Consider the following 22,151-nt stretch of genomic DNA (forward strand, 5'->3'; position numbering starts at 1 on the left):
CAGTTACTGTTTGCTGCCCGCCTCCCCAGGTTCTCTCTGCAACCTCCTCAGAGTGATGTGGGTTACTTATCAGCCCACTAGCCTCTGCTTTTCTCATCTATGTCCTTATCTAGGGACCCCTTTGATCCAGACCCAGAGCCATCACAAGCGGCCTGAGGGAGCCTCCGAAAAGAGTGCCCTTCTCCTGCCTTTCCACTTTTGCTGAGACCTGGGGCCCCTTCAGGGCCCCTTATCTCATCTCCCCCGCTTTGGATGGGGCCTACTTCAGACCCCAGAGGACTATCCCTGGCAGGAGTAAAATTAGGGAGGTCTTCCTGGGGTAAGACGCCACCAGCTTTTCCAGCACTCCCTGAATTAAAGTCATTTGGTCACCAGTTACCCCCGGTGCCCAGGGTTTTCATATAACCATGCTAGGATAGCAAAGCGCCTCAAAGCCCTGTGACCTCAGCAGGGGTCTCACTTTGCATTTAGCGCCTCGGGAATGTCTCCTCCTTGTGGCTGTGTGAAACCGATTTCTATGAGCATCCGATTCAAGCACAGGGCAGGCACGCTTGCTCTCTCCCTATCGGTCAGACCAGCCAATTCACTCGGCAAAAGGGAATCCTGCGGTAAACCCCAGATGCTGGCCACTCAGGGTCACTTACCGCATGGCTGCAGCTTCTTCACCATGTAAGCGGCACAAGCCTCAAGGGATGACTGTTGGCACAAGTCCATTTGCCTGTCAGTGTACCTCAGGCCCACCCCCCACAAGCCCCTGGGTGGCACACTGCACAGTGACAGGTGTCACACCTAGGAGGGCAGATTGCATCTACTATTCTTTTTGTTAAAATAGTAGAAGAGGGAGAGAGAGAAACGAGAATGCACAGGGGAGGGGCAGAGAGAGAACCCGAAGCAGGTCCTGCACTGTCAGCACGGAGCGGGACATGGGGCTGGAACCCACGATCCGCGAGATCACGACCTGGGTGGAAACCAGAGTCCGATGCCTCACCAACTATTCTAAAGGCATATGGAGCCAAGGGCTCTTTCCCCCCGATTTCTTTCTTCTTCCGGCTCACGGGGCTGGCGGCCTTGGGGGTGCAGAGGGACCAAATGGTTTCAACCCGCCTTGCACGGAGGACTTTCCAGGGCCCGTGAGGCACACGGAACGGCCGTAAGTGAGCACGGCAACACCACGTTCACCAGTGCTTTTTGCTCAGCCAGGCTTCCCACTGCCAGCCCTGGGAAGGTTGTCTCTATCCGGGTATGGCTGAGACGATCCCTTTTGCGGTTTCCAAAAAGCCAGAGCTGGAATCAGTGCTGTTTGCCTCATGCCGGGCACCATCTGTGAAACAGCGGGTGAAGGCACACGGCACAACACCGCGCAGAAGGAAGAGGTTTTACGAAGGGAAAATTACCAGCCAGAAGAGGCACGCGGATGCCCATTTTCTGTTGCGGTGACCTGTAAAGGTCACGGCGTTGCTGGCTGCACCTTGGGGCTGTACTCCGGGGGAAGGTTATTTCTTCTCTGGGAGTCTACCTTTTCACAGGGCAAGCCTGATAATGGCTTTGTCCGCAGAGGATCAAATCGGGGCTTAAAACTGCCAGCTGTCAGGGGAGGTGTCTGGGAACACACACCGCTAGCGCCTGTGACCTTGTGGGAAGCTGGATTTGGGCTGTGGGGCAGAGGAGCCTCCTGGAAGTTATTTGGGCCCAGTCCCTCCCGCTAGCTGGTTACAAGGTAACTTGGCAGGGGCTTCCGGAGTCATGGGGCAATCCTGTCTGTCCCACACTTCAAGTGGAAATCTGAACATTTAAGACTCTTCCAAGGCTCCCTAAAGTCCAACCTCTAACGTGGCATCACAAGCGTCCCTGACAATACCTCGTCTCACCTCTCTCTCCCTCAAATTCTGTGTCCTAGCCACACAGAACTCTTGGAAGCTTTCCGCACACAGACTTTCTCATGCATGCCTAGATTAATGCCCACAGCACCCTTATATCTGGCTAACTCCTCCTCCAATCTGTTTTAAGGAAGATTTCACTTCAAAATGCTCCACGTCACTCATCATCAGGGAAATACAAATCAAAACCACGAGATACCACCTCACCCCTGTCAGAATGGCTAACGTGAACAACTCAGGCAAAAACAGGTGTGGCGAGGATGCGGAGAAAGAGGATCTCTTTTGCACTGTTGGTGGGAATGCAAGCTGCTGCAGCCACTCTGGAAAACAGTATGGAGGTTCCTCAGAAAATAAAAATAGAACTACCCTATGACCCAGCAATTACACTACTAGGTATTTATCCAAGGGATACAGGTGTGCCGTTTCGAAGGGACACATGCACCCCCATGTTTATGCAGCACTATCAACAATAGTCAAAGTATGGAAAGAGCCCAAATGTCCATGGATGGATGAATGGAGAAAGAAGATGTAGTATATATACTGGAGGGGGTGTGGGAGGGGGGATGGGCTAAATGGGTCAGGGGCATTAAGGAATCTGCTCCTGAAATCATTGTTGCACTATATGCTTACTTGGATGTAAATTAAAAAAAATAAAAATAAAAATAAAAAGATTTCACTTCACCTGAGAAGCTCTTTACTAAGGCTCCACACCACCCCAATTTGGGCAGGTCCCCCTATGTGCTCCCACCTCGGGCTGTGCATTTTAGCACTTAATGTACCATATGCTGAAACTGCCCATTCATTCAAGCTCTCCCACTTGACAGTGAGCTTCTTGAAGGTCCGAGAAATTATTCCTGTATCCCCAAGAAGCCTGTGAAATGCCTGCTATATAGTAATTACTCAGGAACTATTTAATGAGAACCAGATGAAATCTGGTGGGTGGTTCATTACCACTGACTCTCTGTAGCTTTCTCCATATAAAACACGAATACTTATTAATGCATGTACAACTTTGCTGCTGGGATACCTTAGCAACCGTTTATTTAACCCACGGAAAAACTGAACCATGAAGATGAAATGGCTTACTCAGTTATCACAGAGTTAGTCTATGCCCTGATTAAGTGTGGAATCTATCCAGCAATTCCCTTTTCCACAGAATAACTGCCTATGTCCATTTCTATCATGTACACATACTCTGTTCTTTGATGCAGTATCTTACAGGTATTGACTTCCAGGGAAATCTGACAAAGACGCCCTGAGTATTTACCAAAGTGACTTTATACCTGAAGAAGTAACACTGGAATTTTTTTCCTCTCCACATAAGCCATCCAAGTTCCAAACTACACTGAATGATCATCACACGCCCCAATTCCCAGGATTCTGTGTAATCCTATTCTGTTGACACTCAGTCTTCCTCCCAATTTTCAACCTATCCCTGCAATCCAGTGTATGGTATACACAAATTGGTGGGAAAACCTTCAAGCGCTAAATTTTGAAGCTTACGCTTTAATCGTTTAGCAGGTGCAACTTGCAAAGTTTTAATGCCTCTCCCATGAACAAAATTCCTTAGCATAAAAAAAAAAAGGATTTCCCCATTTCTTCATGGCAAGTTCTCAGAAAGAAATGGCAGAGAAAATTTCTAAATAGCCCCAAATAAAATTTTTAAACAGTCCGGAACAAACATACAGTGGAAAAGATGTTCAAGATTTAAATACTGGTACCTGTTAAGCCTTCTGAGCAATTAAGACTAGCATCTGCTAATGGCGATTTCAAAATAACTGGTTACCGGAGGCATGAGGGACAAATGGACTCAACAGGGATCAAGTCAATATAGTGACTCTAAAGGGCACTGCACTGCTACCCACCAGGAGTTCTAAGATCATGACCAGATGAGAGAAATGCCTGAGTGAGCCAAGTTGAGTCTCAAGGCTGATGCCGTAAACAGGCTATTCATAAGGTAGCACTGAAAACCACGGTGAAACCAGAAAATCCCAACGAAATCACTCATGGATTGTTTATGCCTACACCACATCTAATGTACTGTGTTCAGCTCTTCTGGCCCTGGAAGAGCCCAGAACTGGGCAGCACAGGTAGCAGAGAACCAGAGAGGCAGAAAACCAAGATTTTTCAGAGGGGAGCGGGGGGGTTAGGGGGAGAGGCAGGACATCACTGTAGGCACTGTCCTGCATTATTAAATCATTTTTGGATTTGACTCTATCACCTCTCCATTTCTACCCTATTTTCTAGGCTGTGCCAGTTTTTTGAAGTGACCATAATAGCCAATTGAGGCACATTCTACCTACAAACCTGTCATTTATTATGGAGATACTGACATCCAAAGTTTTGCTTTCTTTCTTAAACGACATAGACACATTTAGTATTTCCCAAATGGAAGGATATATTTACGCGTGCACAGACAGGAGTATGTGTTTAATATGGTTTGGTGGTACCCTATGTAATTAATGTGTTGAAATCTTTAACTGGGAATATGGAGAACCATTTTCCAATAGCCATGCTTCTGCCTTTTAAGGGCACATAAACATTATTTGCAAGGCATATATGCTTTGCATGATAAATAACTCCCCCCGCCCCGACAGTGCTAAGTTTTGTTATATTTAGAAATTTAAGACCAGGAGCAAACATCTGTCAGACTAATTTTTTGCTTTTTCATAAGTGCAACTTTTTAATAAAAATTTACATCTAGATAAACAATCTTCAGATTTTTGAAACTTTAATAAGATTTTAAAAACATCAGGACTTAGAACTGAAAAACATACACGTTTAGCACACAAATATTGTAATACGAATCAACTCCAACTCCATTTGAAAACATGTGAATCAAATTACAGTTATAGAAGTTAGTTAATTCACATTTAAGCAAGTTAGCGCCTTGCTGAATTCAGCCTTTGTAAAAAAAAGAGACTTAGTGCATATTGTAATGGCACAATGTGCTTTTGTACCATTTTGATTTTTTTTCCACCTTATTGAACAAGATCAAGTTCTTGAATGTTGGTAGAGAACAGCTAACTTCCTATGACATGTGAAACTTCCAGTGGTAACAGTTACATTTTGTAACAACACTTTCTATAGATTTCTTTTCCTATCTTAAAATTTTAAAAGCAATCATTTGTAAGGATTGCATCAACATCAATTTAGCAGAGGAAGATCAAACTTTATTGAAACTGCTTGCATACAAAATATATTGCACTATAACCAAACAAATGTCAACATAAAATCCAATCTGTTGTCGCTAATATGTACAGAGAATATTGCCCAAGAGCAGTTACATTACAAGGTCATTCTACCTTGGTTAATTATCTACAGTATTTTAAACCAAACAGCTTACAGATGATGTGTGCAAGGTACCAATTTCTGTTTTCAAATACTATACATTCCCAGAATAAATAACTAAAAATCAACATTAATGTTTGGCAATACTTTTAAAAGACTTTTTAATATTCTTGAACTCATGTGCAGTTTGTTGCCATTTTATATGCTTATTTGTATGCAAGGAAAAGTAACTGTAAAATGAAAATTCAAAGAAACAAACTCACAAAAGACATCAGAGGCAGAACTTCGGTTTGCACGGCTCTGTACAGATTCAGTGGTACCCCTACTTGGAGTTATTTTTTAAGAAAAATATAACATCTTAAGAGTGAAGGTCCTTCACGTATTTTTCCTCAGTAAATTTCATTCATAAAAATGACTCAAAAACAACCAAAACCCAACACATCAAAAAAGAAGAAAAAAAAAAACTAAAGAAAAGTATTTGTTAACCAATTCTAGTCTGCTTTCCAAATCCTCTTATACATTAGACCTAATATCTCAAAGTTTACAAACATTTAACCTGCTTCCAATGTTTCTTAGACAAAGTACCTGTACTTCACAGGATTATTATGCACACATGAAAATGACCTTCCTATCTCCCCCAAATAAGCTTGAAATTAAAATATGAAAAACTTCACAAAACTTGGGGAGGACAAAATAAAAAAGGCTAAGGTAAAATTGGTCATCAGGCCAAAGAGCAGGCATATCCTACTACCTTTCGACCAGGAAGATTTGTTCCTAGCTGAAAACATTTTAGCCTCTCAAATGAAAAGATAGTTATTTCTTCTCCTGTCTATACAGAAAAATTACACATCCCTCTCAATAACACTATTTGTCAAACTTCAGTGCAACAAAACAAAAACAGAAACAAGTTCTATTCTTTATACTGCCTAACCTGATGTTTCTGTAAGGAAAAAAATATGGAAAGCATGCATTCTTCTATAAAGTACTAATGTTTGACAGGGTTTGCTACATCTTTAACGTTTAGTGTTTCCAACTTATCTTCCCTGAACTCTGCATCCAAATATAATATTCCTACCTGCCAAGATATAAAAAAGGCACAGATCATACAACTTTTTTTTTTTTTTTTTTTTTTTTTTGCTAATGAAAATGACAAACGTCACATCACACACATCTCAGGGTCCACTAAAATACTGGAAAAGTGGACCAAACATAAACTGACACAGGACATGAAATGACATAGTATTTCATGGACTTCTATAGGAGATTGAAAACGGAAGTGATTACCAAAAAAGCTATTTATTCTGAAAAACTGAAATGTACTGGCAAGTTCTCACCCAATGCAGGAAAATGGTCCAAATTAACAAAAAAATATCACTGCTCAGTACTTTAAAAAATAAACCAAACTAAAATCCTGCCCTGAAGTGCTGAAGTATACTTAAAAGCAACGTTTCAAAATTTCAAGGTATCTTTTTGTGCAAATCTGGAAATTGTTGCTTATGGCCAATACCAAAAAAAAGAATAAGATTCTTAACAGAATTTGTGTTCATTTCATGCCCTGTGCCATCTTGCCTACTATTTGTCTTTGGCCTAACAAAGTTTTCTAATATGGAATAAGAGTTATGGAAATGGTATAGGAAATGTAACTTCAGAATGATGCAGTTTAGGGTACTCCATTCACAAGCGGTTGCTGACCATCCACGTTGTCTGGCTTTTCCTTCTTCTGGTTACGGTCTTTACCCGTGCGCAGCCGATTACCTTCACTGGAGGTATTCTGTAATGTTTTAGTGTGGACACTCCTTTCATTATTGCAGTCAACTCTGATCTAAAACAAGTTATAGTTGTTATATACACAGACCATATCCTATTGTAATCTGTAATTGGCCTGACAAGAAATTTAAGCCTGAAGTGTAAGTTCCACGTGTTAAAAGGGGAAATGTGGGTGAGAATAGAAGTGCAAGAAATTAAGGTCAGGTAGGAGCTTTATTTAGTTTATGATTTTAAAACACTCTTCTTCTTTAACTGGAACACACTGGTCATCTCACTGCGTCCAAAGTTAGACAAAAACTCACAATCCTACCGTGTCTTCTTCTAAGCAGAAGAAAACAGTGAGAAAGAAATAATTAAAATGAATTACTATTACCAATTACGATAATACATACTTATAATACCAGAGTTCAAAAGAATGGGTTTGTGGAACCCAAGAGGGACACAAATTGATGCCTTCCTATTTCACCTTTACCAAGGACAGAACTCGACGAAGGTGGTAACTAGCCTTGGTTTACACCTTAATTATCTACCATCGGTCTGATCAACTTTCTCTACTGAGGCTCCCACTGTCTTACAGTAGAAAAATCTGTGTTGGTTTCTTATAGCTTGTTCAGTAAGGCAGGGCAGATGATTGTACAATTTGAACTCTGTCTGAAGAATAGTAACGGTACAGGGAAATCTGATAACACTAACGCGTGGAAGGACTGGACTCCCAAGATGCGTGTAAAGAGGAAGGTAATTTAGAAATGATATTCTAAGATTTATACAACAGTTTAAGTAGCAACACGGAACACTTAAAACACTGCTAACAGAATTCCAGATGCTGTATAAAAAGAAGATAATATTGACCAATGGGCTTAAAATACTAGAAATATCGATCTGTTTCAAGTGCAAATGCTACATATGTCAGAATGGCTTGCCGTAATTTCAAAGTGCATTTAACTGTTGGTTACAGTGTGTATTTTTTTAATGTTTATTTATGAGAGAGAAAGAGAGAGCACGTGCACGTGAGCGAGCGAGCACACGCGCACACTCAAGCATTGGGGAGGGGCAGAGAGAGGAAGACAGAGAATCCCAAGCAGGCTCTGTGCTGACAGCAGAGAACCCAACTCCGGGCTCGAACCCACAAACCGTGAGATCGTGACCCGAGCCAAAGTCAGACGCTTAACCGACTGAGCCACCCAGGCGTCCCTCAGTGTATATTTTGAAGTGTTTGGCTGTCAAGGGTTTACTTTGATTTGGATCTATTCCCCTACACAAAAATGCAACCTTTTTATTTGATGCTCTGTTTTACTCTGAAGTATAATTATGAATATGCACCCTTTTTAACTAGTATGATCAGATTGCCAACTTCATCCAACATGTCACTTTAAGTGGGTAATGACAAGACTGGCACATAAATGCCTTACATCTTTGTAAAGCCCATGCAAGTACACTATTCCAGCAACCTCTTTATCTAGGCCTAAGGTCTTTTCTACGCTGCTCCTTAAGTACTTGCCAATAGTTAACACCTACGTAGGTCTTATTCTGTCATGAAGTTTCTGCTGTTAAAAAGCATCTCACTAATTTTGGGTGTTGGTCCCAAACCAATCCGTAGTCAATAAGGAACCGTAACTACTTGGATTAAGAATTAAGAGTTAAAGTGGGCATCTGAGTGGCTCAGTCAGTTGAGCATCCGACTCTCAGTTTCGGCTCAGGTCATGATCCCACGGTTCGTTGAGTTCGTGCCTGACGTCAGGTTCTGTGCTGACAGTGCAGAGCCTGCTTGGGGTTTTCTCTCTCCCTCTCTCTCTGCCCTTACCCTGCTGGGTGCTGTCTCAGTCTCTCTCAAAATAAATAAACAAACTTAAAAAAAAAAAGATGAATTAGGAGTTAAAGAAGTAGAGGAGAATATGGGTTCTGGAAATCAGACACCAGGGTTCAAATATCACTCCACTGTACACTAACTATGGGACCTCTTGGCAAAGGACTGAATCTTTCTAAGCTTCAAGTTTACTCGCCTATAGAATAGACAAATGAAACTACCTCAGGGGGCTGCTGTAAGATTAAAGGAGATAACATGCACACAAAGCACTCAGGAACGGTGCCAGACAAGCTCGGGTAATTTTAAAAATTTAACAATGGGTTCAGTGTAGGTGATGACCCACTGAGGTGGGATTCTCAGGATAGAGGCTGGCTATGAACAAGCAGCTGACAGATTCAGCATGTACTAGCTGAACATGATCAGCCCTGTCTGTCACGATTATTACCTAGGAGATAGACACCTTCTTTTCCTCACTTTCTAGAGAGGACCCCCTAGCCCTGCACCTCAGGGGAGGAGGGATCCACAGGGCTTGCTCAGGTTTCTCTCTCATTACATTCCAGGATGTTCCTTTGCTCAGGGGAATTGGGAGGAACCACCAATGTGGTAATGTGGTCCTAATGGGCTCTCAAAGTCTTCACAAATGCTTAAGACTGCATATTCTCTAGAGACATCTTCTTTGAACACTTGGCACAAAGATCTAAGATTGCCCACAGTTGTGATGTTGAAAGGAAAATACTTCACGTGTACCAGTATTGCAACTTTTGAACATGTTTAAAAATCAAGCAAAACCAACTTCTACATGTCAAACTGCAGCAATTCAAATAATTTAGAGGTAAAGAGACGCACAGCTTTACCTGGAGGGATCCATCTCCTGTTCTTCCTTTAGCCTCTCTTGGATTACGCGGGCGATTATCGGTTCGGGAGTGATCGTCGTTTCCTATAGGGTCATTTTCAAAAGGATCAACAGTTACTGACTTTGGCATGCTTATTGGAAGTTCTTTATCCCTATGTTCTCAACTTATTCAGACCCCGGAATCGAAAATATATAATCAACAACCTAGTGATTCCAGCCACACAATGCTTAGAAATCTAGCATGCTACCCAGGAGACGATATTTCAAAGGCATTACAATTCTGCATCCACTGTGTTATTGGTCAACCTGTGCTAACGATCAGATGTTATGTGTAGAATCCCCAAAGAAGCTGAACTAGTTACCAGTGTTTGTTCATATATTTATTCCACACAAGCCATAGGAAGGCTGTCTAATGTTCTGTCGATCACTGCTGAGCCTTTCGTCAGGTGACCAGTACAAAACAGGAGAAACGGGGTTTCAGTAACATGTCCTTGAATCAGCAAGATTTCTCACAGAACTTCAGACAGTTGTGACAATTCACCTTTATTTATTAAGAAATGCCAACTGAGGAGTCTGGGTGGCTCCATCAGTTGAGCGTCTGACTTGGTTTCAGCTCAGGTCATGATCTTGTAGTTCGTGGGTTGAGCTCCGCATCAGGCTCTATGCTGACAGCGTGGAGCCTGCTTGGGATCCTTTCTCCCTCTTTCTCTCTGCCCCACCCTGGCTGCGTCTCCCTCTCAAAATAAATAAATGAAAAAAAATTACAAGACAGGAAATGGAAACCTCTGTACCTTTGAAGCCACCTCCGCGTCCTCTTCCTCCCTGTCCTCTTCCTCCACCACCACGCCGTCGACCGTCTCCTCTGCGCAGAAAGTTCTCCCTCTCTTCCTCTGTTGGAGCTAATGACCAATCACTGAGTTCATCTCTGTGGTCAGATTCTGTTTCAGAAGCATTTGATGCTTCAGAATTAGTTCCTATCGAGAGTTAAAAGTTATATACCGTTGTCCGACTTAAAAAAAAAAGTTAGGTTAACAGAAGCTTCCAGAGACGTTTCAGGGGTAATCCAATACTCTTCCCAAATTTATAAGCCCAAAGAGTATTATCACCTTCCATTTTGTAAAACAAATTATCTTAAATTCAAAATGAAGGGTTTCACAATGTTTGACGTAATTTTGGTTTTAAACATTTTTGGTTCTCGTTAAGAAGAATAAAAGGTATTTTATTAACCATCTAAGTTCAAACCTGAGTATGCCACATCATTAAACAGCTGTGCTCCTTTAAACATCTGCGCTCTCTGGAGGAAAAGTTGTCTACAACAGTTAAATGCAATACCTTGATAAACAAAACCTCTGTAAAGAGAGTTCCTTTTAACAAGGTTTGGCCCAGGGACAGAGGGGAATGCATACATTTTGCTCACCTCTGAGAGGGTGGCAAAGACCACCATGGCAACTGCCTCAGGGAAGGGTCTTTTGTGGAATCAGGGATTGAACTTAGCTCAAGGGGGATGTGCTCACCTGGTCCACAACCTTCCCTCCCACTCCCACTGGAATAATTTATCATTAATAAAGGCATTATTAAGATAAACTCATTATGCATGAGGGGTGGGTTAATGATATAGGGGATGGGAGTGGGGGAAAAGAGCTCCACGGTGAGGTGGGACTCCAACAGCAAAAAGAACACTGTTGGGAGAGGGGTTAGGGGTTAGGTTCAAGGTTGGCCTTAGGAGTAGGTGTCTCTCTCCCCCACTCCAGAATATCAACTCTACTACCTCTCTCTCTTCCTCTGTTGGAGCTAATGACCAATTATAGCTTCACCATTATAGCTTCTTTCCTGTGGATCTTGAAGGCTTTTCCATCTTAAAGAGTTCCTTTTTGAAATGCAAATATTTGTGAGATGGATTATACCTTATACCATTATTAGCAAGTTACATAGTAGATACACAGTTGAGCAAGAAAGACAGTAGGCACTGGCAGGTGGGGACAGTGTTGTTCAGTGAAAGGTACTGGGAGAGAAGAAAGAAGCACTGACAGAAGAGCTGGGAAGGCAAAGAGAAACTTTGCCTGCTTCTTGACTGTGCCTAGGGCTGACTTTGGCCATGACACTCAAAATCACCTTATGAGCCATAGGATGCAGAGCCCTGATTTACACAGTCCATCCAGCAAGTATGACCAGCACATGCCTGACAAAAAATGAGCCACAGTACACAAATGAAAAAAATTTTGGCTATACAGTAATAAAATCAGGAAAGGCCTTAAGAAAGTCATCAACACACAAGGGCTTAAAGCAGATTTATCCCCGGTCAGGACGTGGACAGAACTCACACCTGCCCTGTAAACTGTGTGTGGTATCATCAGTTTTTAAGTCTAGGTCTCTTGCAACACAATTTGACCCACTGTGAATTGGAAACCATGTAGTGAGAAACCGTTATAATGGGGTTCTAATGAATATTAGAGATTAGCAGCTATTAAGTCTAGGAACAGATAAAGTTACTGAGTAAAATGCTTAGTTTGTACCTGAAGTATATCCAGGACCGCGTCTGCCGTGCCCCCTATTTCTGTAAGGTCTACTACCTCGACCCATTCCTTGACCATCATCAGTCACATAGCCTTTTTCCTTATCTGTACGATTTGGTGGTGGTCTAGAACTAGCTCCAATCTGTCGCAACTGCTCATCAATTTGTAATCTCTCCAAACGCAACTGGTCTACTTCCTATTTAAAATATACAAGATAACAGTAAAAATAATTTGACATTTTACTTAATAATACCTTTCTCCTTTTCATCAGATAAAAAAATATACTGGAAATATTTCAAAATTTCAGCTCTAAATTTATAGTAAACACTGTTACACAGAATTATCAGGAAATTGAATGGTCTCCTTACAAAGAAAAATTACTACAGATAACAGATTATTGATGACCATGATTAGAGATACAACAAAAATACTCAGCATTAAAATTCTAATGAATAGAATTTGACGTTGTTTGATTTGGCGCTATAATCCAATAGAATCTCTTAAGGCACAGATACGCTAGTTTGGGGACTTCTTGATGACAGGATATCGAATAAAGCAACTCTAAAATACAGGCAAATGACAGTTAAGGCTTACCCAGCTAACCTTAAAAATCACACACTGTAAATAATCTTAATTGAAATATATTTATTTTATTAAAAAATCTTAATTTATGAAGCACTGAGTTTGAGCTATCGTCTGCTTTCAAAGAAAATATCCTATGGTACATCTTTGGATGCAATTGTACAATTAAGGAAAAGTTCTTTCCAATGAACTGAAAAATGCTCACATGCCTTATATGGTGGGCGGGGGGACGACTATTTAAGAGCTGACCAAACAAGTTAGGTCTTAACGTCATGCCTTGAAACCTCTTAAAGACTGCAGCTCTGCTAGAACGAGTACAATGAACAGTATTGATGTTGATCAAAATATACACCCGGGGTCCACTGACAGACCATTACACACAGTGCTTCGGATATGCTGGGTTCTGTCATATCCAGATAAAGTCCCAATTCTAACCCTTGTCCTTCAATCTACCCATACACATCTCCTTTACTGGCTTTAGGGAACTGGATCCATAACTCTAGTGGTACCGGGTGTCTGAGTAAAGCACAGGCCATCACAGGGACTGTCTACGTGGACAGTCACTGGATAAGCCCCTGTGTTAAGCTAAGTTCTTAATCTTGCTTGTGGAAGCTTCTGGAAAGGAAAGGGCAGATAGTTTGATCTGTGCTCTGAACCAGAATTTCTGTTTTACGAAGGACCTGAGCAAAGGAGAGACTGCGTGAGTGGCTTACTCCAAGAGTATAGTTATAGCTCATGGAATGGGTGGGTGTATCTTGCAAAACAGAATGGTGGTCCAGGTTATCCCACTGGGGCAAAGCAGTCACCTTTTGGTGAGAGATGCCAGGCCCAATCAAGGGAAGATCTGGTGATGGAAAGAATGGCAACAGGACAGCTGCTGATAACCAAAGATATTCAATTGTGAAGAGTAAGTAAAAAGATCTAAAAAAGAACATTAGTCAAAAGAACAAGGGATTGGTTACAATGCAACCCTAACTCTCCAGGTCATTGGAATTCTGTAAGCTAAGAATATGAAGAAACACATACAACAGATTACAAATAAAACACACTTTAAAACAAAAACAAAGAAGCAAACCAACGGGGTACCCTACCCATGCAAACCTTGCTGGATGAAACCTTCCCATTTTCAATTAGTAACTGACCACCAGAAGGAGGAATGCAATGCCTAGCTATTGCACTTTTTCCTTCCTTATTTGCATCCAAGTCAAAACTGTTTCTTTCTTTCAAGAAATCAGCAAAAATGTTAAGATAGCATCATAAATAAAATAGGAAGTTAGATTATTTTTAAAATACTATTTAGTACCAGTCACTTGTAATTTTGATGTATATGGATATAAAGAAGAAATTAGAACAGTGACATGGGTAAGACTCCATTTCATTGAACTATAGAACATTCAGGCCAAAAGAAATTTTAAAAACCATCAGGTATAGGGAGAAGTGACTTGCCTAAAGTCACATAAGCTAGTTCATGGCAGAAGACAGACTAGAAGCAAATCACTACACTGCCAATTAAAGTGCTCTTTCCACTATACCTTGTGGCCTCCTACTTCCTCATTTCCAGTTGGCAATCTAGGAGGCATAACTGTACAAACACTAACTACAACGAGCATCTACAAGACACAAATTGTTTACATTCTGTATAACGGAGCATAGAGAAAAATACAAGAGGTAAATGTTTAAACATAGGACTTCATAAAACACTGGGATTTCCTTGATAAATGACATAAAAGGGACAAACAAAGCCAAGTGTTACAGACACAAAATTTGGCCTGGAAAAAAGTCACAAAGGCTAGAAAGGATCAACTGAATGAAAAGGCTATGTACAGGAGTATCTAAATTGAGTGTAAGGCTTAAACAGAAGAATAATGGGAAATAAGGGAATTCATTGAGAACTGGGATACCGGTCCTTAGATTTATGATGACAGAAAACTGACTTTTGTTTTCAGAAAGAATATAATATAATAAGCAAAACAAAGCGAGTATTTTCTCTATTACCTTTTACAGGTCATTCATCGTAATGTACAGGCTAGAATGAACCTTCACTGATGAAAGATAGACTGTGGAGTTTTTATATGTTAGCACAAAAGGATCACAAGTTAAAATTCTTCTTGTTCTCACCTTTAAATAGTTCAGGTGATAATCCAGAAGAACAGTGGCATTAGCAATGCTGTCCTTTGTTCCCACAAAAACAAATGGTACCATACCCTGAAAAATAAATGGCAACAATGATCCTATAATATTAATAATGGATTAATCTGAAAAAATGCAAATAATGACTAAATTCCTAGCACAGGGCCTGACAAACAGTAGGCACGCAAATGTTTGTTGAAAATATAAAGCAACATCTAGAAACAAAAGTAGTTGGTACATTTTACACATCTACTGTAATGATAAATCAATATGGCAACCTCTTGAGTGCAACAGATTATTGTGTTTTAAAGACTACTATTAAATGTTGGCAAAATCACAAATTATGTAATTCCAAAGTATACAAGCTCTGACAGAAGATGCATAAACAAAACAAATACTTTAAAATAAAATAAAATAAAATAATTAATATACTACAGGTTTTATCTAGATCAAATTCTTTAAAGAGAAATTCTAAGTTAAATACTAGGGCACAGAAGTAAAAACTAAATCAATTTTGCTAACCAAGTCAAGAGTACAAACAAAACACAAACAAAAAGAATTAGAATAAATTAAAAGGAACTAATTATTCTGTGCGGGATGGGGAGGGGCAGAGGCAGATTGATGAGCACAAAATTTAGCATTTCAATACATTTTAATACTGTACTCTAAAAATAGTAACAGGTAGAATCATATGGAAAATTTGATCTTTTCTCAATGGTACTACTTTCATATAGAGATATGTTTTTAAAAAGGAGTATATTAAAATTTTATACTTCTAGCCCATCAGTACAAATGAGAAAAAAATTTTTTCTAGTCACAAGTTATAGGTGTCGTGCAAACTAATACCTGGCAATTATGACATTCAAAGTTTGATGATACTTCATTTTATTACTGAAGAAATACATATGATTGCTGATATTCACACATGACTATAGTAAACCATACGGTGGCTTTGACGAGGATATAATTTTCTAGGCAAAGTTTCTAAGTATGAAAAGCCAAGACGCTGTCTCTTTAGTAAGTATCACTCTTTGAAAAAGAGCATTCATTTGATAGGTGTGACTGCTTTTGCTTGCCTGCTCAGTAGACAGCATCTTAAATGTATGTGAGGCTGGAACAGGTTTTTTTCTTTTCCCTTCCACATGAACCTGGCTGTTGACGGGGAACAAAACTGAACAATTAGGAAATACTGCTTGTAGAATGACCTTCATTTGGTAGGCAAGGCACCGCTTCCTTGTAGCAATGATCACCTAAGAGTCAGGTGCCACAGAAGACCCATGGGCTTCATATGGGTTTTTGTTTGCATTGAGTAACACATAGACTACTGATATAATCAGGACTATGAATCAGATCTCCTTTCCTCAAAAACACTTTTGACTGTTTTTTTCCCCAACTGATGTCGTTACAGAAGCAGCTAAATCTTATTATTTTCCAAAATGCCATATAATGAAATGCTACACTCTTCCCTCTGGATCATGTATGACCAAAATAAACCTTAAAACCTTATGTCACAGATTTAGTCTGATCAACTTTGCAGCAAATAATTTTACAACGTTTTCCCTTTTCCCCATGTCCAAACTGTTGTACCCAAGTGCCACTCTAATTTGAGCACATCACTAGTGGACCAGAATAGTAAATTGAAACAAAGATGGGCAAGAGCACAATGGTGGCCTTCAATATAGACACCCGGAGAAAGGGACTCCCTGACTGGCGTAAGAACTGGGCTCCCCAGCAGAGAGGAATATCCGATCCACTTGTGGTTATATGTCCCTTTATAAAATGGCATTTTTGCTTTTAATCTCTGGTAAGTCATAACATTTTCCCCATAAACAGGTCTCTCTGGCCACTTAGGGAGCCCTGTCCTCAAGGAACTCATGATGTGGCCAAAGAGATTCACCAGTCAATGTCTATGTAGTATGCGCTGCGAGAGGGATGAGCACACTGGAACACAGAAGGGGGCAAGGCTCTGGAGGGAGGGGACCTGTGGCAAGTACACAAAAGAAAGCTGCACAAGGAAAAAGGTCAAAGCAAGGTGGCGAGTTGGAAGGGGAAAGAGCGCTCTGGCAGAGGAAACAAGTGCATAGAGAGAGAGAACAGTGTTCAGAGAACTCTACTTCAGTATGGCCCAAGCCGCTCTGGAGGGCAAAAGGGAGGAACGATCAGAGGTGACAGTGGACAGGTGGGCGTCAAAGCAAGGCCTTACAAGCAACAGGAAGGAATTTGAGCTCTCACCCCAGGGCAATGGATGAACATACCCCCAAACACTCTTCCACCATCCCCCAACCCTGATGATCATTTGTAGTCTCTCTTAACAAGGGGCATAAACATTGAAATATAAAATTAAAATGTATTTTTCAAGGAATGTTTTCCTACCTGCCAAGCCTTGAGTTCAGGTTTCTGGGATTCCCCTGCTACAATTGATGAAACCACTAACACCTAAAGCAGTATAAGGAATGCAAGTGATGTCATTAACTATAACAAATGATACACAGAAGCCTGAACGCAGGACTTTCACTGTAGGACTTCTAAACCCATTTCTAAACAGTTAGGTTAGTTCAAATATTGAAAACCAGTTTCTAAAATATGGCTCTAAGTAGTAACTAATGCATCTAACAGAAGGTACATTTTGAGCTACCACAACCTGTAAAATCTCAAGAGATACAGCATGAAAAAATGAAAGACCACCCTCAAAAGAAAAAAGTGATCACTAAATGTAACCCCATATTTTATGTTTATAGCATCACATTTGTCACTGTGAATAAACTGAGAAGTAGGTAACACTTTGGTTTGTAATCTCTCATATAAGCTGGCAATCGGATTTCAAAAACAAAACAAAAAACAAAAAACAGAAAACAAAAAAAAACAGGCGTAGCCTTATAAGCCTAACCAGAGAAAACACCTAAAACACCAATTGTGACATCTGGGTCAAAGAAATTACTTTGAGTATAATTCAAAGTGATAATTATTTCTTACCCTCTGGACTTTTGTACTGTTAGGTTGAGAAAAATGAGTGCTGTTTTCCTTTATATCTATATGTTTTTTTTCTTCTGAGGGAGTAGGTCCAACCCTTGAGTTACTGGAAGGTAGGGAATTTGGTGGCATAATTTCCTTGGTAAAAAACACAAAAGGAAAAAATGACCAATTTAAAAGACTGTATTTAGCTCCATTTTTGTATCAATGACCATGTTTTACAAATATAAATTATCATAAACATTTTTGGCAGAAAAAATTACAGAATGCAAGTATTATGCAGTAAAACGCCCAAAAGATTTAGCATCAGCTAAAAGAACCTTTCACAAAAGAAGATTCGACAATATGTGAAAATTATGGCAATCTGGGGGGATTTCAAACAGTACTGTTGTACAGAAGAGTATGTCCTTGCCTCCCCCAACCCACACAAGTACTTTTACCAAAAAGCATATATTCATGAAGATAAAAGTGAGGATTATAACATTTAAAGACTGGGAAGAGATGCTACGCCCAGATAAAAATTTAAAGCACACAAAATAAGCACACAAACACACACACTCAAAAAGCCAAAGGATGAAAGCCAGAAAACCTAACCAGTGACCCAGCTTGGTCTGTCAGCAACATTAAGTAATATTTGAGAAGTGCCTCATATTCTTTTTTTTTTTTTTTCATATTTTATGACCATCCATTTTAAAGATTAAGAAGATTTGAAGGGATTCAAATAACTAGTCCCAAGTCACTGTCCAAGTATGACAATGACTGGCATGGTTAATTGTCAGAATTCTTACATTCCCAGTATGTGCATATTACAGAGGACTCAAATTTACGTGTTGAATAAAACATTAAGAAACTTTTATCAGACAGCGCTCCTAGGTGGCTCAGTCGGTTAAGCATCCTGCTTTTGGCTCAGGTCATAGTCTTGTGGTTTGTGAGATCGAGTCCCTGAGTCGATCTCCGTACTGACAGCGAGAAGCCTGCTTGGGATTCTCTCTCTCACTCTCACTCTCTCTCTACCCCTCCCCTGCTCATTCTCTCTCTCTCTCTCTCAAAGTAAATGCACTTAAAAAGAAACCTTTTATCAGACAGACTAGAAACACATGCATTACAACATACCTCTTCTTGGGGAACACTTTTCTCATTTTCAGCCTCAATTCTCACCCTCACGACTCCTGACTTGTCCACAATTTCCTGAATCAGTTTTCCATTTTTTCCTATTACTTTGCCTAAGTGAAGAAGTGAATAATTCATGTTTGGTTTTACAATCGATCTCAAACCAGTAAGCACTCTCCACTGTAAACTATCACATTATATATAAAACTGTAAGATTTCAGGGCGCCTGGGTGGCTCAGTCAGTTGAACATCCAACTCTGGATTTCGGTTCAGGTCACGATCTCCCGGCTCGTGGGTCCAAGCCCCATGTCGGCTCTCTCTAAATAAATAAACTTAAAAAAGTGTAAGATTTCAAAACCGAACCAAAACAGAAACTCTTTTCAAAAAGAGTTCAACTGGTTTGTTTTGTTAACTTGTCACTGTTTAAACTATTTTGGTAAAGTGTCAGAGGTATTTACATCTCATAAACTGATGGGGTGATTTTGAATCTTTAAGGAAGTTCAAAGATAGGGTCTTATTTTGCATAAAAGGGTATACTTGAAACTTGCTACAGTGGCATGTATCACTCTGCAAAATTCTGTGAAAGGAATTAAGGGGAAGGACACATACTAGAAAATACATTTGCTTATTCATTCAACAATTTCAGTTCTATCTGTACCTGATTTAAATCTGCTTTTCTGCCCATGGTAAATATTTTTAGAATTTCATATGGCACATTTATAAAAGATACTCCAAGTCTCAAAGTGATTTAAGCAGCTATACAAACACCTAAAAGAAGTGCACATTCTTGAGGCCAATGTGTTAACATGATATTACTTCTGTGCATCGCTCATAGATTTTATCAATATATTAAAAGGTGAGGTACAATTTCTTAATCTTTTATTAGTCACAGAATGAAAGATTAGGAAGTCACACTTTAAGATAACTCAAAATCACAATGAGAAAACTTAAACCAGTTTGAGATTAACTATTGTTCAATAACATCTGTTAAAACTCCAAAGACGTCAAATATCAGTAATTAACAGGCACTCTTCCCCTCATTTGTACAACTGAATCAATCATAGCCTTAACCGGGAAATGACTGCTTTCATAGCCATCAGCATGCATTAGTGTAAAGCAAGACACTACAAATGAAAGAAGTACTGGTTTTAGAATTTGACATGTGAATTACCTGGGATTCTAAGAGCCAGCCCTCCCAAGGCGCCTAAGGCACCCCTACACTGGCCAGGTCCATCATGTGCTTGCTCTACCACCTTAGCAAGGCAGGAATAGGGGAAGAACTGGAAGCCCAAATTTGCTTGGAGTTAATCCTAGATATCAGAACCTAGGGAAAAGGCCTCACAATAGGATCTTGTGGTTCATCTAATCAGCATAACCTTGGCCCTCTAGCCATGTCTTGCAGCCTCACTCACCCTCATAACCTCTTTTGACTGGTCAGTGGTCAGGGAACAAAACTGACACTAAATCAGGATTCCTGACATAGGTAGGTCCTTTCATCAATTATTTCTGCTTCTCTTCTCTTCAAATGAAAGAGGTGGGTGGGGGGGAGAGAGAAGTTGTATGGAGTCATCCCACAGTTCATTTTTAATCTAGAAAATTTGGATTTTCGTGAATGAATGCTGATTTTAATAAATATCTAAACGAGTTAGGAAAGAAAAATGAGTTTGTCACATGTTGCTATTAATATCTTAACCATCCTGAGTATTGTGTGTTAACTATAGCTAACAAAATAATTAAACGAATTCACTGTCAAAGTGGGGTGAAAAACAAGCAAATTTTCAGAAAAGAATTGACAATCTGTGTACATAGTAGAGTTTGTGAAAAATAGAGATCATAAATCATATACAGTGTGACTCCAAGAAAACTCATTCAATACTAATTAGACATCTCCCTAAAGATCTGCCTTGCCAAACCTTTTACAAAAATGCTTTCTGAAAACTCTCAACATTCCCAGTATTGTAGTAGACAATCTCTAAAACAGAACTGTCTTATTGTACTCACTAGAAACTAAACAAAACCCAGGCTGATCATACTTCAGCAGGCTTTCTTTCTGTTGAAAGGTCAGTTCTGGGACCCTCTTCTCTTTACGTAAGACCACAGGTAGAACCTACTTTTAATAGCAGATAATGCAATTCTGCATCACACAGTTATTTCCAAATACCAACTGACAGCTTATTACAATTCTGCTCTACTGAACTGGATGGAATTGTTCTCAATGAGAGGTAATATTTACAGAGTTCCCTACTATGTGCAGACCTTAAGGTAATGTATATCTATCTCTAGCTTTCTTCCTACAACTTCCTGTTTAGTTATCAAAGCAACCCTGTGAGGTGGACACTATTATGACATTTTTAGAGGTAAGGAAAATAAGAGTCAAGGGGGCTGAATTAGTTATAAGGTTAAATAGGTACCAAAAAGTGAAGGAGGGACCGAAATCTAAATCCAACACCCGAGAACTTTCCCCTACAGGCATCATGCCATTCCCCAAATGAACTTCAATGAATCTGACACCGAAGTTTTTGTTTGGTAATTACTGAAAAAGCAGTCTATTGGCTATATTTTATAAGAATTCCTAAATTTAAGAGAACTTTTCTAATTACAAAATGTATGCAATTGCTTGAAAAATTGTAAACAAAAGGAAAAGAAGTATCATTAAAAACCCTACTTATTCTTAGGAAATCAGGACAGTGCTATCCATAAAACTGGTGTCCAAGTTATCTCGATAACATCACATTCTTTAGCTGTCTGTCCAACACAGTTGAATTAATAATTCTGCATTAATTTTACCAGTCTTTATCCTTTAACAAATTTTCTTCAGGAGAATATTATTCCCAGTGTTTTTAATGGCATAGGAAGATGTTTATAATTCTATGCTGACAAAAAATAAAAGCAGGCTAAGCAGGACTGAAACTATGAGAACAAAATGCATAGGAAATCCTTATTTTCTTCTTTTTTAAACTTTCCAAAGACCTGGCATTACTTTTTGTAATCGGTTGTGATATCAAGTTCAGAAAATAAAAAATGTATAGGCAGTATGTCCCAATTTTATGTATAAATTAAAAACGTAGGTAGTGCTCCTGATAAAAACTGCACCTTATTTTGATTATGTTCTGCTAAAGACATCTGCAGCATTTGAGAGCACTGGTGAAGAGTTTCTGGTATTTGCTGGTACTTGTGATGGTGATAGTAATGAAACAATAGCACTCAAACTCAAAATGGAGAATTACTGTTAATGTTGCAAAAAGCCCCAGAGA

The 22,151-nt window shown here is 39.8% G+C and overlaps 1 protein-coding gene across 14 annotated transcripts in view; it reads right to left on the reverse strand.

Annotated features, from left to right (window-relative positions):
- Positions 1-4,591: 4,591 nt before the first annotated feature.
- The window catches only part of FMR1 (fragile X messenger ribonucleoprotein 1), a 37,952-nt gene continuing 20,392 nt past the window's right edge, over positions 4,592-22,151 (reverse strand). The window contains exons 10-17 of one of the 14 annotated variants that reach the window (XM_047098292.1): positions 18,901-19,010; positions 17,791-17,925; positions 17,191-17,253; positions 14,806-14,892; positions 12,106-12,301; positions 10,384-10,491; positions 9,594-9,676; positions 4,592-6,990 (exon numbers count right to left, since the gene is read on the reverse strand). In XM_047098292.1, the coding sequence (XP_046954248.1) occupies positions 6,829-6,990; positions 9,594-9,676; positions 10,384-10,491; positions 12,106-12,301; positions 14,806-14,892; positions 17,191-17,253; positions 17,791-17,925; positions 18,901-19,010 (944 nt within the window). In that variant the 3' untranslated portion in view covers positions 4,592-6,828. Of the gene's footprint in view, positions 6,991-7,129; positions 7,257-9,593; positions 9,677-10,383; positions 11,384-12,105; positions 12,302-14,805; positions 14,893-17,190; positions 17,254-17,790; positions 17,926-18,900; positions 19,011-22,151 lie in introns of those variants that run through there. The other 13 variants (XM_047098294.1, XM_047098289.1, XM_047098288.1 and 10 more) reach the window with 13 other exon arrangements.

Source organism: Lynx rufus, unplaced genomic scaffold (assembly GCF_022079265.1).
Source record: "Lynx rufus isolate CCGP_SWC_20201006 ecotype Redwood Valley unplaced genomic scaffold, mLynRuf1.p SCAF_46, whole genome shotgun sequence".
NCBI lineage: Eukaryota > Metazoa > Chordata > Mammalia > Carnivora > Felidae > Lynx > Lynx rufus.